Source organism: Gavia stellata, chromosome 5 (genome assembly GCF_030936135.1).
Source record: "Gavia stellata isolate bGavSte3 chromosome 5, bGavSte3.hap2, whole genome shotgun sequence".
In the NCBI taxonomy this organism is placed as follows: domain Eukaryota; kingdom Metazoa; phylum Chordata; class Aves; order Gaviiformes; family Gaviidae; genus Gavia; species Gavia stellata.
In genome coordinates, this window is record NC_082598.1 from 12,720,067 (window position 1) to 12,735,842 (window position 15,776).

At 38.5% G+C, this 15,776-nt stretch overlaps 1 protein-coding gene across 1 annotated transcript in view; it reads right to left on the reverse strand.

Annotated features, from left to right (window-relative positions):
• Nucleotides 1-15,776, reverse strand: part of SORCS2 (sortilin related VPS10 domain containing receptor 2) — a 460,992-nt gene that overhangs the window by 72,449 nt on the left and 372,767 nt on the right. The window contains 1 exon segment of the mRNA XM_059817647.1: nucleotides 3,097-3,276. Within this exon segment, the coding sequence (XP_059673630.1) occupies nucleotides 3,097-3,276 (180 nt within the window).

A 15,776-nucleotide genomic window follows, 5' to 3' on the forward strand; every position in this document is an offset into this window, starting at 1 on the left:
CTTCAGAGCAAGTTCAGTAGTATGATGTTTGGACTGGTGCATTAGCCTCAAAAGTAATAGCTAATATAAAATTATGGTGTTTAAAAAATGGCAGCTTATTTGTCCTGTAACCTATGTAAATACACGCCTGACTCTTTCTGTAAATACTGCAAATACTGTCCGTCAAATCTACCTTCTGGATTCAACTGTGATGCCAAGGCACCCAAATTCTTCTGTACTTTCTACTCCTTGACCCAGTTTGCTAATCTAAAATTAGGAGATTAGTATCTTTCTACCAAGAAGGAAAAAGATTCACATTAATAATAAGGTGCTGTGAGAAAGAAGACATTTCAATATTGTGGAGTGTTCAGTTACTCTGACGAGCAGTCCACTAGCTACCCAAGACAGACAAACACAAGGAAATTCAAAAGTAACTTTGCTTTGATTTTCTTTGGACTTTTGGATTAGTTCTCGGAGCACCTATTTTCCAAAACAGTTCAGGGGTTAGTGGTTCCCCAGTACTCTTAGAAAACCACTTTGTACCTTATAAACCTATTTTCTAGACAGGTTTTCTGCTATGACTATGTATTCTGTGACACATTAATTGCTGCATTGTTACATCACTGATTTTACAGCCGAACAATATTCTATACTACTCGGTAGCAAGAAGCACTGTTCAGATGGCCCCACACTGTTTATTAGCAGCAGTTACTGAAATACAAAAAATACAGGTATACAATAGAAGTTTGTGATTAAACTTGAAATATATACAATTTGTTGTGTGGGAAAAAAAGGATGGAGAATGTGTACTGCAACTTGTGTAGCTCTTACCCATATGAGGAGTCATAACAAGATCCAATCTAGAAGTATTACATTAGTATACCCATTTTGCAAATATGCCTATGTCAAATTTGTGACTGGTTCACATTGTCAGTGCTCGATACAATTTCAAGGACATGCTCCTTTTGCACAGTCACCAATTTTAAGGGCATGCTCCTTTTGGACAATCACTTAATACTTTACCTCTCTTTTTCTTTCCTTCTTTGAACAAGTATTTGGGAATTATTCCCCTTTCACACACACAACATGAAAAGAAATACGGTACAAAAAAAGATAAAGCATATAAAAGAAAATTAACACAGACAGGTAGAAACCTATAAAAGATTTTATAGCAGATGTACAAGTAAAAGATGAAGTGAGGTCAGCAGAAGATAACGAAGATGAACAGTGCAAATTTTAAGGAGAATGATGCACTGGTGGAAAGAGAAATGGTCGACTATTGAGGACTGTCTCTGTGTTGCACTGAAGATTCCTCTTCCCAAGATGGGATACTTGCATTAAAATGCCCAGAAAGAAAACCCAGACTAGACAAAAAAATCCCATCCTCAAGGAATGCAATGTGTGTTATATTTATTAGCTATTTTGCACTGTGTAAATAACACATACATTGCTTGTAGATATGAGTACTTGATCACATTCTAGTAAAGAAGATAACACTAATTATTTATTGTACAAGCTATCTGGAAGCTGTAGGCTTTCTTACTGTAAGCAAATAAAAGTGTTCTCCTCTAATGCAACAGTATTCCAAAAATAGCTCTAAAAAATTGAATTGTATGGCTCCATGTGTATTGTCTTTCAATTACTCTTTATCATGTGCACATTTTCTTTTTAATGCAACCCTACAAATTAATCCAGTGCACACAATAATCTAGGATCTCTCTCTCTCTCTTGCAATTATCAAACATGCCCTCAGTAACATTGTGAAATTCTGAAATCATCAGTGAAACTGAATTAAGTAAATAATTCCTGTAGACAAAAGGACAGCCAGGGGTGGCATCACTGTACAACTTCTTTGAAATGACATGCTACAGGTGACGCAGGCAGTAGAGATTGCACCTGACTCTCTTTTAGCTTTGCATCCCACAGGAGTGACCAGGAGCAAAGAGCTGCAAACTAATGCTCTCAATAAATCACCCTGTGGGAATGTAGCTACACACAATGTATAGCTTCACTGATTAGAAAGTCTCATTTCTAAAAAGGTAGAGTCTAGAAAATAATCATTGGTAATGATAGACCTTTTTGTTTTACTACAGCCCTTTGGAAAGAAAAAGCTAAACAAAGATGGAGGAGATAAGAGGGAAAAAACTACTATCATTTTGCTTCATCAAGAAGAGTCTAACTACAGTCATTTAACAGCTCTGTAAGTGTACAACTTGTATCCAGAATTACTGCAAACCTTTTCCAAAGAAGTCTGGTGCACTTATAATGAATTTTTTTTTTTTTTTAAATTAACACCAGGCAGATTTGAGTGTAACAGTGGCCAACCTGGGTCAGACCAAGGTCTATTAGTAAAATATCCTGCTAATGGCCAGTCCTACATGCTACAAGAAAGAACAGAATCAGAGCATATGTACACCTGATTACATTTAAATGTCATCATTAACAGGAACGGAATTGATAACAGTTTGTGATACTCTTCCAAAACACTATAATCTTCAGTCTTTTATTTTGTCAAGTGCACTGATGTTTAAATCCAAGACAGATTTGTTTACAGGAGAGTTTGTCTCATAGCAAATGCTGTTGGCACAAGACACCTACTGAAAGCAAGTGGATTTGCTGTCCAATATCTAATTTTGTTGGTTCTTCACTTGTCTGAGCTGACACAACCTAGGCACAATGCTCGCAGGATTACTATTTGAGATTCTACTGGCTAAGAGATGTCCTGCTCTATGTCAGGAAGTGTATCACTGCGTCACCTAGAAGAAAAAAGCTGTACGTAGGCAGCTGCATAACTTCTTTCTTCAATAATAAATTGTACTGCCAGCTTCACTTTTCAGTATCTTAAAGAAAACCCAAAACTCTCAGCCAATCCTGGTGTTGCACATCCGTGGAACACCATACCAAGAATCTAGGCCTTAGAGCCAACAGGATATTAGCAGGGCAAGAGGGAAACATGTAAGTAGTAACGATGCACTGTCAATAAGAAAGAAATCCTAGCCTTTTTACATTAAAGAGAACTGTGAAAATATATGAATGTAAAATTAGTTATACTCTTTCAAAATAAAAAAAATTAGAACTCCACCCAGACTACACACATTAGAAGGGGGAAAGACCTACCTCCAGAATATCTATGAGGACGTTCTCTTCTGGCTGTTTTGTGCTCCGGACGTTCTCCAGCAGGATAGAGTAGTAAACACCTTGCGGGTCAGACTGGTACAGGTTGTACGTGTCTGTCTGGTACCACTCCTGAACAGCCACAAACACCTGGTTTTCATCTGTACTGATTATCTGTAAATCCTGTAGAAAAATAAATGACTCATTTTCCCATCTTTTCTATTTTACAAACAATAAGCTACCCAGGAGAGTTGAATACAGGGCAGGGAGGGAAATGCATCTGAAAGTTCAGTGACAGTAATATCTCAACATAATACTAATCAACATGCTGCATCCCAGCACTCCGAGGCGGTCCGTCACTGCCTTCTCGCTACAGGTTATCAGAGTTCAAACCAGCTTAGTGAAGACCAAAAATCATGAATGTGCAAAAGCTGTGATCTGTTTTGACTTTTATGGGAAACGACTTCTTGAAAAGAAGGAAAAAAAGGAAAGGGAAAAAAAAAAAGTAAATGATTTTCCAAGATCTGGATGAGAGTCAATGAAATACTGAAACAACATAAACAAAGCTAATCTAAAAAATAATTCTCAGGTACCTAGAGAATTAAGAACTATTTTGTCCAGAGTAAAGCATAACATAGCACAAAGAGGATCAGATAAAATTTACAGCAGTTATGTGTAAGAAGTAGTACATATCATGCACACAGCTCACATATCTCATAGTACATAATGCTAATTTATCTATCTATGTAGACAGATCCACTTAAATATTCAACAGTAATAACATGAGAGTCAACATTCTGCATTCATTTCTCAAGAATTTCAGGCGTGGATATTGCAACAGCTTGCTTTCAGTTTTCCCAGCTTCTTCACTCCAAACTTCTCAGACAAAAAATGTGCAGCTGGGGAAAATAATTTAACACTAATATTGAACAGAAGAAATAAACCAGGAACTAGCAACACTGAACTAAGCTTAGCAAACAGAAAAAAAAAGGACTTGAGTTTGCAATAGGATATGGCAGCATAAAGGCAGATGTTGGGGCTACATATGAAATGACATCTAGTCATGGAGATTGAAAGCTTGTAAACTCTTTATGACCTTGGTACTGAACTGAGAAACTGTATACAGTTCTGGTCACCTTATTACTGAAAAAATAACTAAGGCGATGGAGTGAATATGAAATAAAGCTATACAGTTCTGGTCACCTTATTACTGAAAAAATAACTAAGGCGACGGAGTGAATATGAAATAAAGCTACCAAAGTGTCAAGAGAATATGAGTTGGGGAAAATTGGGTTAAAAAATATATATATCAAGAAAACAACTTTGTAGAACTCCAAGAGAGAAATAAAACAAATTCTGTAAGAATCCAGTTAAGACTAAAGAAAATGTGAGTAACGCTGAGAAACACTGAATACTTGGCAAAGCATGGCAGTTACACTTTAGGCAACATGCATGATGCAATTGAGGCACTTAGATTGAAAAAAGGACATGCATAGAAATAAAATAATACAATGGAAAGATTTTTAATATGAACAAAAGATGGTTATTAAATAACTAATCTTTTAGTCAAATTTAAAGTAATTTTACAAATCTAACACATCTCAACACAAAAGAACCTAAGTGAAGTTTCCTATCAATGACAGCTCAATGCTGTTTTCAAAGACTTTCTTGTTGAACTGTGTACTAAAGTAGATTTTTGTTTCGCATCCCATTAATAGATCTCTCTTCTCTCACACTCAGAAATTACTCAGAAGCATAAAGTCTGGCGGAACTTCAGTTCTTTCCTTCTGAGTACGAAATAGTAACTGTTCTGACACAGAAATGCCAGCAAAACACAGCAACTGATCCCAACGGGTTCTTTAAAAAGCCTCTTACATGTACGTGAACACTGCCTTAAATATATGGCTGGGTAGCCCACATTATACCACATCTAATACTGAATTCACCACATCTAACACTGAATTTTCCCTTGCAGTGTGAGAAAAGCTCCTGTGATTATCTGCTAAGAAATGATGGAAGTGAAGCGGGGGGTGAAGCAAGGAGTGAACAAACAGTTCTTTTTTTCCCTGTGAAAACCTCTAGAAAACCCTTACTCTTCTGTGATGCCAGGAGCTTTCAGCAGAATTATCATCTACATTACTATAATAAAACCTTTATACAGTGCCATAAACAAACACAAAAGCCCAGTGAATGTAGGTAAGGCGCTTTCCTTGCCCCAAGCGCTGGTGGGGCGGCAGTAGTTGTATGGGTGGCCTACGGTGGCAGAGGCAAGAGAGGGGACGGGCACAGTTGTGGTTCTCCTGTCTCGGGGTTGGGTAGGAGCTGCTGAGCCAGCAGAAGCAGCGCACAAAGAGCCAAAACACATGGTGCAGAAGGACAGGAAGATTAATTTTGGCCAGACTGGAGAGATCTGGTGAAAGAAAGAGGGGTTGAACTGGAGAAGTTTACTGCAACAAATGAGAGTTTAATTTTCCCTTGGCAGCAACTGTTACAAAGGAAGAGGTTTGTACACTCAGACTGCTGAATGCCAATTTTTTTTGAGGCAAGCACTTAACAGATCCTGGTTTTAGCAAGTGAAATTGCCCTTCCACTGCCTTGAACTTTGTTCCTTCCATTCAGAATTTACACTTTCAGATTTCCAGTTCAGCCTTACTGCTATTTTCCTTTCGCAGGGATTTCTTTTCCCTTAAGAAGCAAACCAGTCCTTCAGTTATACTACCTTGCAATAATCCTACACAACACTTTCTGCCCAGTCATGATATAATACTCTGGAAAAATTAATTGACAAAGTAAGGAAAACTGCAAATTTCATGCCCGATTCTTATTTATCTTTTAAAATCCTGGATGACAGACTGCTAAACTGTCATGTCACTCTTGTACTATTCCTATCCTGGAAAGCCAAATTTAAAAAGAGGAAGAAGAAATTGATTGACAAATACAGAGGCTGGGTGTGCCAAGCCCACCCCTTCAGCCCAGCTCCCCACTGCTCAACAGATGACAAGCACATAACGATGGGATGTCAGCAAATATTGCTAGACAGAACTTACTGTTTCTAAAGAGTTAACTAGTAAGGGCATCTGAGAAAGAAGAAATATCTTTATTGAGGGAATGCAAGTTTTTATTGCTTTATCTAATTCATGGCCACAGATACTACCTTAGGCTGTAATCTCAGCAGATCCTGTAAGGAAAGCATTTATTTTTTGATGATTTCATGCTTGGACTACTGCAATTGCCTTCTTGCTAGACCTCCTGCTTTCTCTCTCCACATTCTCCAGGCTACTCAAAGTCCCACTGATCATCTAATTTTTCTGTAATTATTCTACTCACATGCAATTTATTCAAATTAATTCATAAATATCTTCTTTACTGACGTTAGAGGTCTTCAGGATTTGGAACATTCCTTATTGTCACTACTCTGATTTTTGTTTATCTCCAGGCTGCTTTTTTGTATACATTCAAAATCTGAGCTCTTGTGCTTTCCTTTCATTTTCATGCTCAAATGAGAGAGTCTGTGCACTTTCAGGTGTCCCAAGGCAGAATCTTTTTCCAGATTTGCCACAACAACTACATTGTTTCCTCTGTGGCATGCCCATTCCTCCATGGACATCCTATCTCTCATCTTTGCTACTTTACTTTTGCTCTGTCCAGTCTGCCATGCCTGCTCTCTTCCACATCTTGCTGACCCAAGCATCCATGCTCTCACCATTCTCACTTCTCTCTCTCTTTTTTGTTTTTGCAAAGCTCACCAATGGCAATCTGTATCAGCAATAGACTGTGATTCCCAAATACCAGTATCCTCCATTTACTTTATCTCATCTTCTTAGTTTGCAAGTTTTTGTACAGTTCTGATGTTACTAGCTGTATTGTCCAAAACTCCTTTTTTTAACCTCCAAAACCCCATGAGATTTCTCTGTTTTGTTTGCTAAGGTGCTTCTTGTGCACTATATTCTGTGACTTCCTTTGTCACAATGGTTCCTTCATCCTCCTCTCTCTACTGGGTAATGTTATATCACTAAAAATCTGTGGAACTACTCATAGGTTCAAGACAGTGCACTTAGTCCCGAGGAAAACATTTTTTCTCAGCCACGGCCTCGATTTCAGATGCTGGTTGGAACAGCTTTAGTGTGCATGGTGCTATTGGCTTGATGGTTGGACTTGATGATCTTAAAAGGTCTTTTCCAACCTTAATGATTCTGTGAGTAAGAGAGTGGACCAAACCAGGGCCAGCGATAGGTCTACCTATAGGTGCAACCAAACAAGCCTGCAAAGTGCTTTAAAATCCACTATGCAATCAAGTCCACAGGGTCATTTCTCCATGGGTGGATGAGAGTAGACAGAAAACGGCCTTCAAATAATGTAAACAGCCACCCCAAGAAAAATGAAATAAACTTCTAAGTCTACTTGGAGTTAAATACTGGGTATGAATCACAACAAAGGAGATTTAGGTTAGACATCAGAATATTCTTCTACAGTAAGGCCTGGTCATACATACTGAGGATAAAATGCTTAGGGAGGTAAAGCAGTCTTCATCCTCAAGAGTGGTTAAGAGTAAATTAGGCAAATATCTGTCAGGACTGGTTTAGGCAGATGACCATGCTTTTGGAAAAGGACCTCTCAAGATCCTCTCCATGTCTATTATCTATGATTCTGTGAAAACAGGGGAAAATAAAGCCACACCTTATTGAGGTTACTTGAAATGTTACACATACAAATAGAAATATCATTAAAAAGACAGGATTTGGGTTTTGTTGTTGTTTTTTGTTTTGGTGTTCTTTTTTTTTTTTTAAATTCAAGAGCTATAATTTCTTAACTATGCTAAAAAAAGTAAACAATTTCCAGACAAATATGAAAATATGATCGTGGAATTAGAATTAAGGGCAGCTGGAAATCTGTTGAATCAGAATTACTTTTCTACAGAAATGCTAAATGAATCCTGAAAGTGATCAAAGACCACGTATTAAAAACTGGTACGATTAAACAAGGCATCCAGTGACAGGTCATACCACTCCTGCTCTCTCAGGGACTGGCAAACTTTATGTTTGTACCTTACATCAGTAGCAGAGAACACAATTGTTCAAATAAACACAAAGACAGTTTCAAAGTGATGCTGGAAATAATTAGACATGTATAGAAGGCCAAATTGTGCCAAAAGATGAGCACCACTTCAAAGAAACTTCATATCACATGGACAGACCTGGTCTGTTAAACAAAATGAATGAGTCTGAGGGTGTGCACATGACATTGAAAGAACTGTGCATGTTCAGCCATGCAATGGAGAGCCAGCACCTAAGAACTCCTCCAGTAAGGACAGAGTAATGATCAAAAATTACTTCTTAAAACCATCCACACTGCTTGAGAATTATTTTTTTACTTTTAACACAGAGGTACCAACATGATCAGTCTAACATTTTTCAAAAATTATCTGCTTTTAATGCAGTTGAGTCTGTTTTCACAGAAGGCTGAATGAACACCAAATAAAAAAAAATCAAAAATCAGTCAAGAAGTCCAAAAGCATTAAACAATTAAAAGAGTTGGGTTTTTGGGGAGCTGAGGACAGAAAGGAGGAAGGAAAGAGGTTTAGAGGAGGAAGGGAAGAGAAATGCATTGTTTTCACTGTATACAGCCCCATACCATCCACATTTAGTAACTCACCAGCCTGTAAGTCTGCTAATACTTTATAGAATTTTATATTCAAGAAATGCTCAATATAGTTTACTGTATTACTAACGGTGATAAGAAACGCTATGACACAAATAAATACAATTACACCCTGAAGACAGAAGGATATAAAAGATGACAAGGATCGTACAGCAAGCCAGTGCTCCTTTGTGTAGTAAAATGTGCTGATGACATAGGAAACATCATTAAGTGAAAACACTGTAGGCAAGGTTCAGCATAGCTGGTATAATGCTACGCAGGCAGGACTGTGGCACTTTAGTCAATAAGGCAAATAAAGAACCTCAAAATTCCTGTTTTTCAAACCTTACAATTTTCAGTCCAATGTCAGAATTTTGCCCCTCTCCAATCTTTTAATGCTGTGGTTGGGTAATACGTTAACCTCAAGCAAGTGATAAATTAAACAGAGAATCACGAGGAGAGTATTAGAAGCACAACAGATGTAAGCACTCAAGGCTGTGTAGTCTCAGCCTTGACCTCCAGTTGCACCACATTTATACCCCTGTAATCTCTTAAGTACAATCAAGGTAACTGGATGGCACATATCCCAAAGATAATCTCCCTAATCTTCCTTGCCTGGCCGAGTAAAACGGTGCAAGGAGAAATCAATAACAAGTTACACTGTGAAGGAAAGAACAGTTCCTTGAATCCACCTCGGATGGATTTGTACGACCGAGGAGCCAGACAGCTGCTACAGCTCAGGTTCACTGGCTAGTGCTGTGACACTGCCCGGGAAAGGAATACTTCTACTGCATCAAATGCCACTGCTACCTGTATTTCTATTTTGTTTCCCTTTATTCTTTGTTCAACAGCCACTTCAACGAACTTTCAGAAGGATGGAGAAGTAGTCCTGCTACAGCTGCAAACTGCTCTTCTGCCTCGCACAGAGGAACAACCTCAGCCTAAGCCTTCCTGAGTGATGGACGGCAAAGGTGGCAAAGGGGATACCCAAGCAGAAAAACAACTCTTGGGAGACTAAGAGCCTTGCTAAATGAGCTCCCATAGCCTCAGTACTTTGTAATCCAACCATCACGCCACCAGACCCCCAAGAGAACTTTACTGACAAAAGGGCTGCAGGAACCTTTCCTGCCATTTCTGCTATTAGTGAATGGACCCATTTAAGGAATCCTTGAAAAAGTTATGGTAAGAGGGAGCTTGACAGAGAAGGGAATGCACGCTCCAAAAGATTGATGGCTATTTAGGAAGAAAAAGTAAAGCTGCTCAAAATATTTTACTCTTGATAGTGTTATATTTATCATTGGATGATACGGACAAGTTTGGAAGAAAACCTGTTGTTAAAATAGTGATGTATATCTCAGACTGAGGCAAGGAAGAGGTGGGCCTGTTTCAAGCCCCTCAGAAGGGCACCAGGGGATAATCAAATAAAAGGAATACATGGAGATGATAGAAGGTGTGTATAGGAGATTCATATTACCATGAATACATTAAAGACTAACTTATTTCTAAGGAAATAGGATTTTTTTTCTTCTTTTACTTTTGTTTATTTTTCCCCTGTACTCTCTTTTATCTTGGTTAACTGAAAAATTTTACGTTATTGCCTATTTGACAAGATTAAAAAGACATACAGAGATCAAAATAGATGAAAAAAGCTTTTTCCACACCATATCTTTTCAGAACTAAACTTTCTGAATTGCAGTAGGATATAACAGACAATAGAGCTCTCGCATTATTAAGATTTTGTAGCTGGCATGAACAAATGCAGAATCAATGAATGCCTTGTATCAGTTCATAAAAGAAGATCATTATCAATGGAGTTTATTTACCAGAGGTGGGGACTCAGAATAATTAAATTCTTCCAAATTGCAACAGTAAAACTACCATGATTTGTAGCAGATTCCTTGGTTTGGTCAGCAATTTTGTTAACAGATTTTTTGCTTAAACTGTCAGAATTAACTAGTTCCCAGTTTTATTGTTAGTCACATCAGAGCATGACTCAAAATCCCAAATAAGGATCAGAACCCAATGTACTCCTCGTCCACACCACACTTCTCCAGACAAGGGCAATCAGAGATGCAGGAACTTCTACGCAATACAAGTGTGACGACTCTCCAGATGGGGCTGTGGCTTGCACCCCTCGGCAGACGTGTTCTCACAGTGGCAGCAGCAGCTGACCCTGCTCCAGGCTCAAAACAGCCCAAGGGGGATCACTGGATCTCCCTGTATCTCACCAGATCTCCCTGGAATACACCTGCATACATAGCCAGCCATCTCATGACACAAATGCAATCCTGCTGCTCTTGGTTTGATTTTAGTATTCATTTCCCACAACTTATTCACTCCTGGTCTAGCTTTAGCAGCAGAGGACAAGCAATCTTGGTAAAATGGGATATAGTATAAAAGCCAATTCAGTTTCAAAACAATCACTCCAAATTGCCTCTTCTGTTTCGGGAAGCATACGAGCAGCCTTTAATATGGTCTCACCAACCTTTGCTACCACTCTGCCTGCAGCAGCCGGCACTTGACTCCTGTCAAATGCAGGAGACTGCTGTGTGATTCAATGTAGTGTCAGTATCAAACACGCCACTAAAAAAATAATAGCTCAACAGAAGGCAAAAAAGCCAAAAAAAAAAAAAAAATCTGAGTTCTGTTCATTAGATGGCCCCCAACGGCTCTGCTCTCTGTACATATACAGAGCTATGATGTGTTACAAAAAGGTGATCTAAGGGGCACTGTGGAGCTGGAGCCTAGAAACTTAGCACACGTAAAGCTTGACTGGAAGCTGCTTTTAGCGGCCTTTGATTCACAAATAAGGAGGCCTTGAGATATGTGCAAAGACAAACATTTATCCTTTTCTAGGTTTCTCTTTGGGGTTACACTTGGACAAATACAGACACAAATGCAAATACAAACAATATAAAACAAATTTAAGGGCAGATTTTCAACCGCTTCATATCGAAAGGAAAACGAGACATCAATAAAATTTTGTAATTACTCAGTCTGAAAATGTTCATTCTATCTCCGTGTATAAAATCACCATGAAACACATCTGTGTTGCAAAAGAATAGTATCTGAAGAGCCCAGCACTATTCCCTGAGGCTGGAGCCTGGTTTTGCAGCACAGCTCTCTTAACGTTGTTAGACACATCCTTGACCAGGCCATAGTATCTTCTAACTTGGCTACAGTTTTCCTTCCCTGTATACAATCACTGCTCAAAAACTCTGGCCAGTGACATGAACCACTTTACAGAGACCACTTGGAAAGAGATTTTTTTGAAGCCTCATTCAATTCTTTTGAGAAAAAAGAAATATAGCCTATTTCTGACCCACTTCATCTCCTGGTTAGGCAGAATCTAATACTTAAGCCCTGAAACTCAGTTCTTTCAAAAGCTGTTTTTTTTAATCAAATGTAAAAAACCCAAATTCTTTGTAAATTCTTTCATTCTGTTTATCTCCTACCACCATAAAAGTAGCAACTGCACAGTCACGTGTTCTAGATGTACTCTTAAAGTGCCAGTGTCTTTGCTGATATCCTGCTGCTTTGCAAAATTTCATCAGTAATTTGTTCATATGAATCTTTTCCCTTCTGTTCAAACTGGATTGGAAAATACATTTCTACTGCACTCTGATGATTCTCACAGAAATGTGGTGTGATTAAAAATTTCAGAGCTGTGTTCTTATCTACTTCAGTATCTAAAATTTCTGCTGTAATGTGAAGGTACCAAATCACTTAAAAAAATTTTAAAAAGTATCTTTTACAGAAGAGGTTAAAATCTCTCACATTCACCACTGTTCTAATGGATGTCCGGCTTCCAGGCCCTCTTAGTGAAATTTTCAGCTCTGTTGCATGCAGATACCCAAGAAACTTCTCTTGGAGGCATCATCAAAATGCTGAAGAGGTACAATTTATTTCAGTCCACTCATCAGGTACTGCCTGAACTAGGAAGAACACAAAAATGTCCTTTTCCAAATGACACAGTCATCCTGTTCCTAGCTTGCTATTGACTCTATCCAAAATGAAACCATTAACTTCTAATTTATTTATTCAGACAAGCCTGGAGTTAATCTGCTTAGCAAGAAAAAAAAACAAAAGACAAATAAACAAAACCCATATTTTCCAAGACACAGAATTCAGCATGCAGCACTATTTCAAACAATCCAGACGACATATGACAGAAATATTAGTGACTTATGACTAACGTTTTTTGAGTATGTCAGAAATGCACTCAGTAAGAGTCTATGGCCACTAAACTAAGCACCCTTTGCAGATTAATGGATTTTAAGGCTAAAAGTGATCATTTGCTCCCTTAGTTCGCCCTCTGCTATCTTTTCAACCAGAGAATTTCCAACAACTATCTCTGCATATTTTAAGATGCAGGAGGAGCAAGTAACTTCTATAGGGTTAGAGCAAATCTCCCAGAAAGGCACTCAGTTATGATTTGAAGCCTAGAATATCTGTCACTTTCCTTGGCACTTTTTCAAATACATAATCACCAACACCATTAAGAACTTGAGCTCAGTTTCTAATCTGAATGTGTCTGGATTCAGCTCCCAGCTACGGTGTGTCTTTCTCTACCAAAACGCTTCTAAGACCCTGTATTTTCTCTCCATAAGGAGGTTCCTTCACTGCAGTCAAGTTGCCTCTTGATCTGCCTTTTAGAAAAAACAATTATACTTTTTTCAGGGTTATTTTTCAATGAGATGACTGCACTGATCTTGTTTATAGTGTGGTTCTGCAAACACAACACAGGTCATTGTGGACTGCAGAAGAGTGGTAGAAATAAATGACTGGGGAGAACTTCTTAAACTGGTTTGCTGCCAAGAAAAGCTCCATGGAACAGAGATCTAGGTCACCCACTGTGTGCCGTGCCTCCAGCCCTCCCATAGTATTTGCTGCTGTTCACAACTGATGCAAGCTCACCTATAACAAATGTAGATGCCTACAAATGTAGATGCCTACCAGACAACAGTCTCATATACTTCTTGAGTTCTGACAACCTCCACCCATTTATTGAGATGTGTCAGACAGCTATATCTGAACCCAAATAACATGCTTTTTATTAATATAGTGTACTGTGAGATTGATATTTAAATCAGAGGCATGTGTCATTAAGGACGTATAGAATGCATCCAACTTTTTTAAATAAATAAATCACTTTCCTGAATGCTTGAGTAATTATCCACACATGGAACATGAACTACTGTCTATAATTATAACATTCTGTGCAACTCTTATAAATTTGAGTCAGTACGTCCATCTTCTACGTGATGGCAGTATCAGGAAGGACAAACAGTGCTGCGTTGGCCAAATGCAGCAGATTTCTGGGAGTGAGAAGGAAACTGCAATGGAAAGGTACAGATTGCTGCACAGGCCATCCAGAAGCAGAAGGAAGAAATGCCCAGGTCTCTCTCACAAGATTTCTGCCCTACCATTTCCCAACAGACAACATTCTCCCACACAAGTTAGCATAGTCAAGACTTGCACTAATGTGCTGACGCTTCTTTAGGAAATTTGCTGCGGGCAAAATGTTTGCAACATGGCGATCTCTACGTGATTTTATTTATTGCCAGCTAACATACACTTTTAATTACTGATTTGGGTATTTATATAATTGAACATTTAGGGAAAAATCCTTCCTCCCCCTTCTCCAAGATCAGCTTAATCAAACACTTCTTCTTCCCCCTTCCTACTCTCAAGTCCCTTGTTTCCACCTTGTTTTAATTAGGCTCCTCCCAACTACTTCAGTGAGGCAATGGGCTGTGCAGGAGGTTGGGGTCATCTGGGGAAGGGTTTCTTTCTGCCACTGCTTGCTTATTCTTTGCCTTCCTCCATTGCTCCTCACTTGTTTTCTTCTGTCCCAGTGCAGGTCACTCACAGGCTGCAGTCCCTTGGGGTGTCCCTGCCCCCAGCGGGAGTTGCCCAAGGGCTGCAGTCCCTCAGGGTGTGCACATCTTAACATTTAGAACTGGATATTCTCCTGTTGTTTTCCCAATTACAAATTTCCCCAAGAAACCATAAAGGCTACAATGAAGGCCTTAAAAATGCTGAAATAATTATGTGGAAGGTTTGATATATTTAACTGTCCTTGGCTATACATTTATTGCCAAAATAGATAAATAAATAGCTATTTCCATAGTGCTACTGGAAGCATATCCCAAATAATATCTGAGGATTTGATTTGAGGATTTAGTTAATATGTTGTATATTTAAAACTAGAAGACTACAGACCACCACTTAGATTAAAAAAAAGTAATCAAAGATGAAAAAACAATATTAAATACATTCTTTGTTTTAGAACAATAACAACAAAAGAAGGAAATATATTGTACTCCACTAACCTTCATTAGATGAGCAATGAATTAAACCTGTGCATTTCAAGACATGCAAAAATAACATCTTAGCTCTCTACTAAGTGAGTGACAGAATCACACAGAATCACATGAAAAGGCAGGAGGAGCCTGAGGAGGTCTTTAGACCGACCTCCTGCTGGGAGCAGGGTGAGCTGCAAGGCCAGACCAGGTTACTCGGGGCTTTATCCAGCTGCATCTTTAAAACCTCCAAGTCATTTTTCTTCAGGATTGTAGAGGCCTTCTAACTATACATAAAGTTATGAAACACATTAAGTGCAGCACAAAAATTCAATTGCATCAGGTAGACCGTATGTAAATATCTGTCTGAGCTTTATTGTTAATTTACTATGCAAATATAGAAAACCTGTCACTATAAAAATATGCTAGACTGAAGGAACCTCTCAACAAGCCTTGCCATTCTGTTAAGTAATTAAAGTTCATATTGGGATTCTTTAATGAAATAGAGCACCATCAACTGGTAAAATTGTCTTACATTACTATTCATACCTATACCAGAAAGCACTATGTGGAATTAAACCATAATTGATTCTTGAAAGAACACTCGCTCAGTATCATTACATTGCCATTGGGTGTGTAGCACTGCTTCATGGAAGCAAGGCTCAAAAACTATTGTAGTAACTGATGACAAATAAGCTATCGTATGTTCTTGCCCTCTTTGGTTTATGAGCTACTACATTC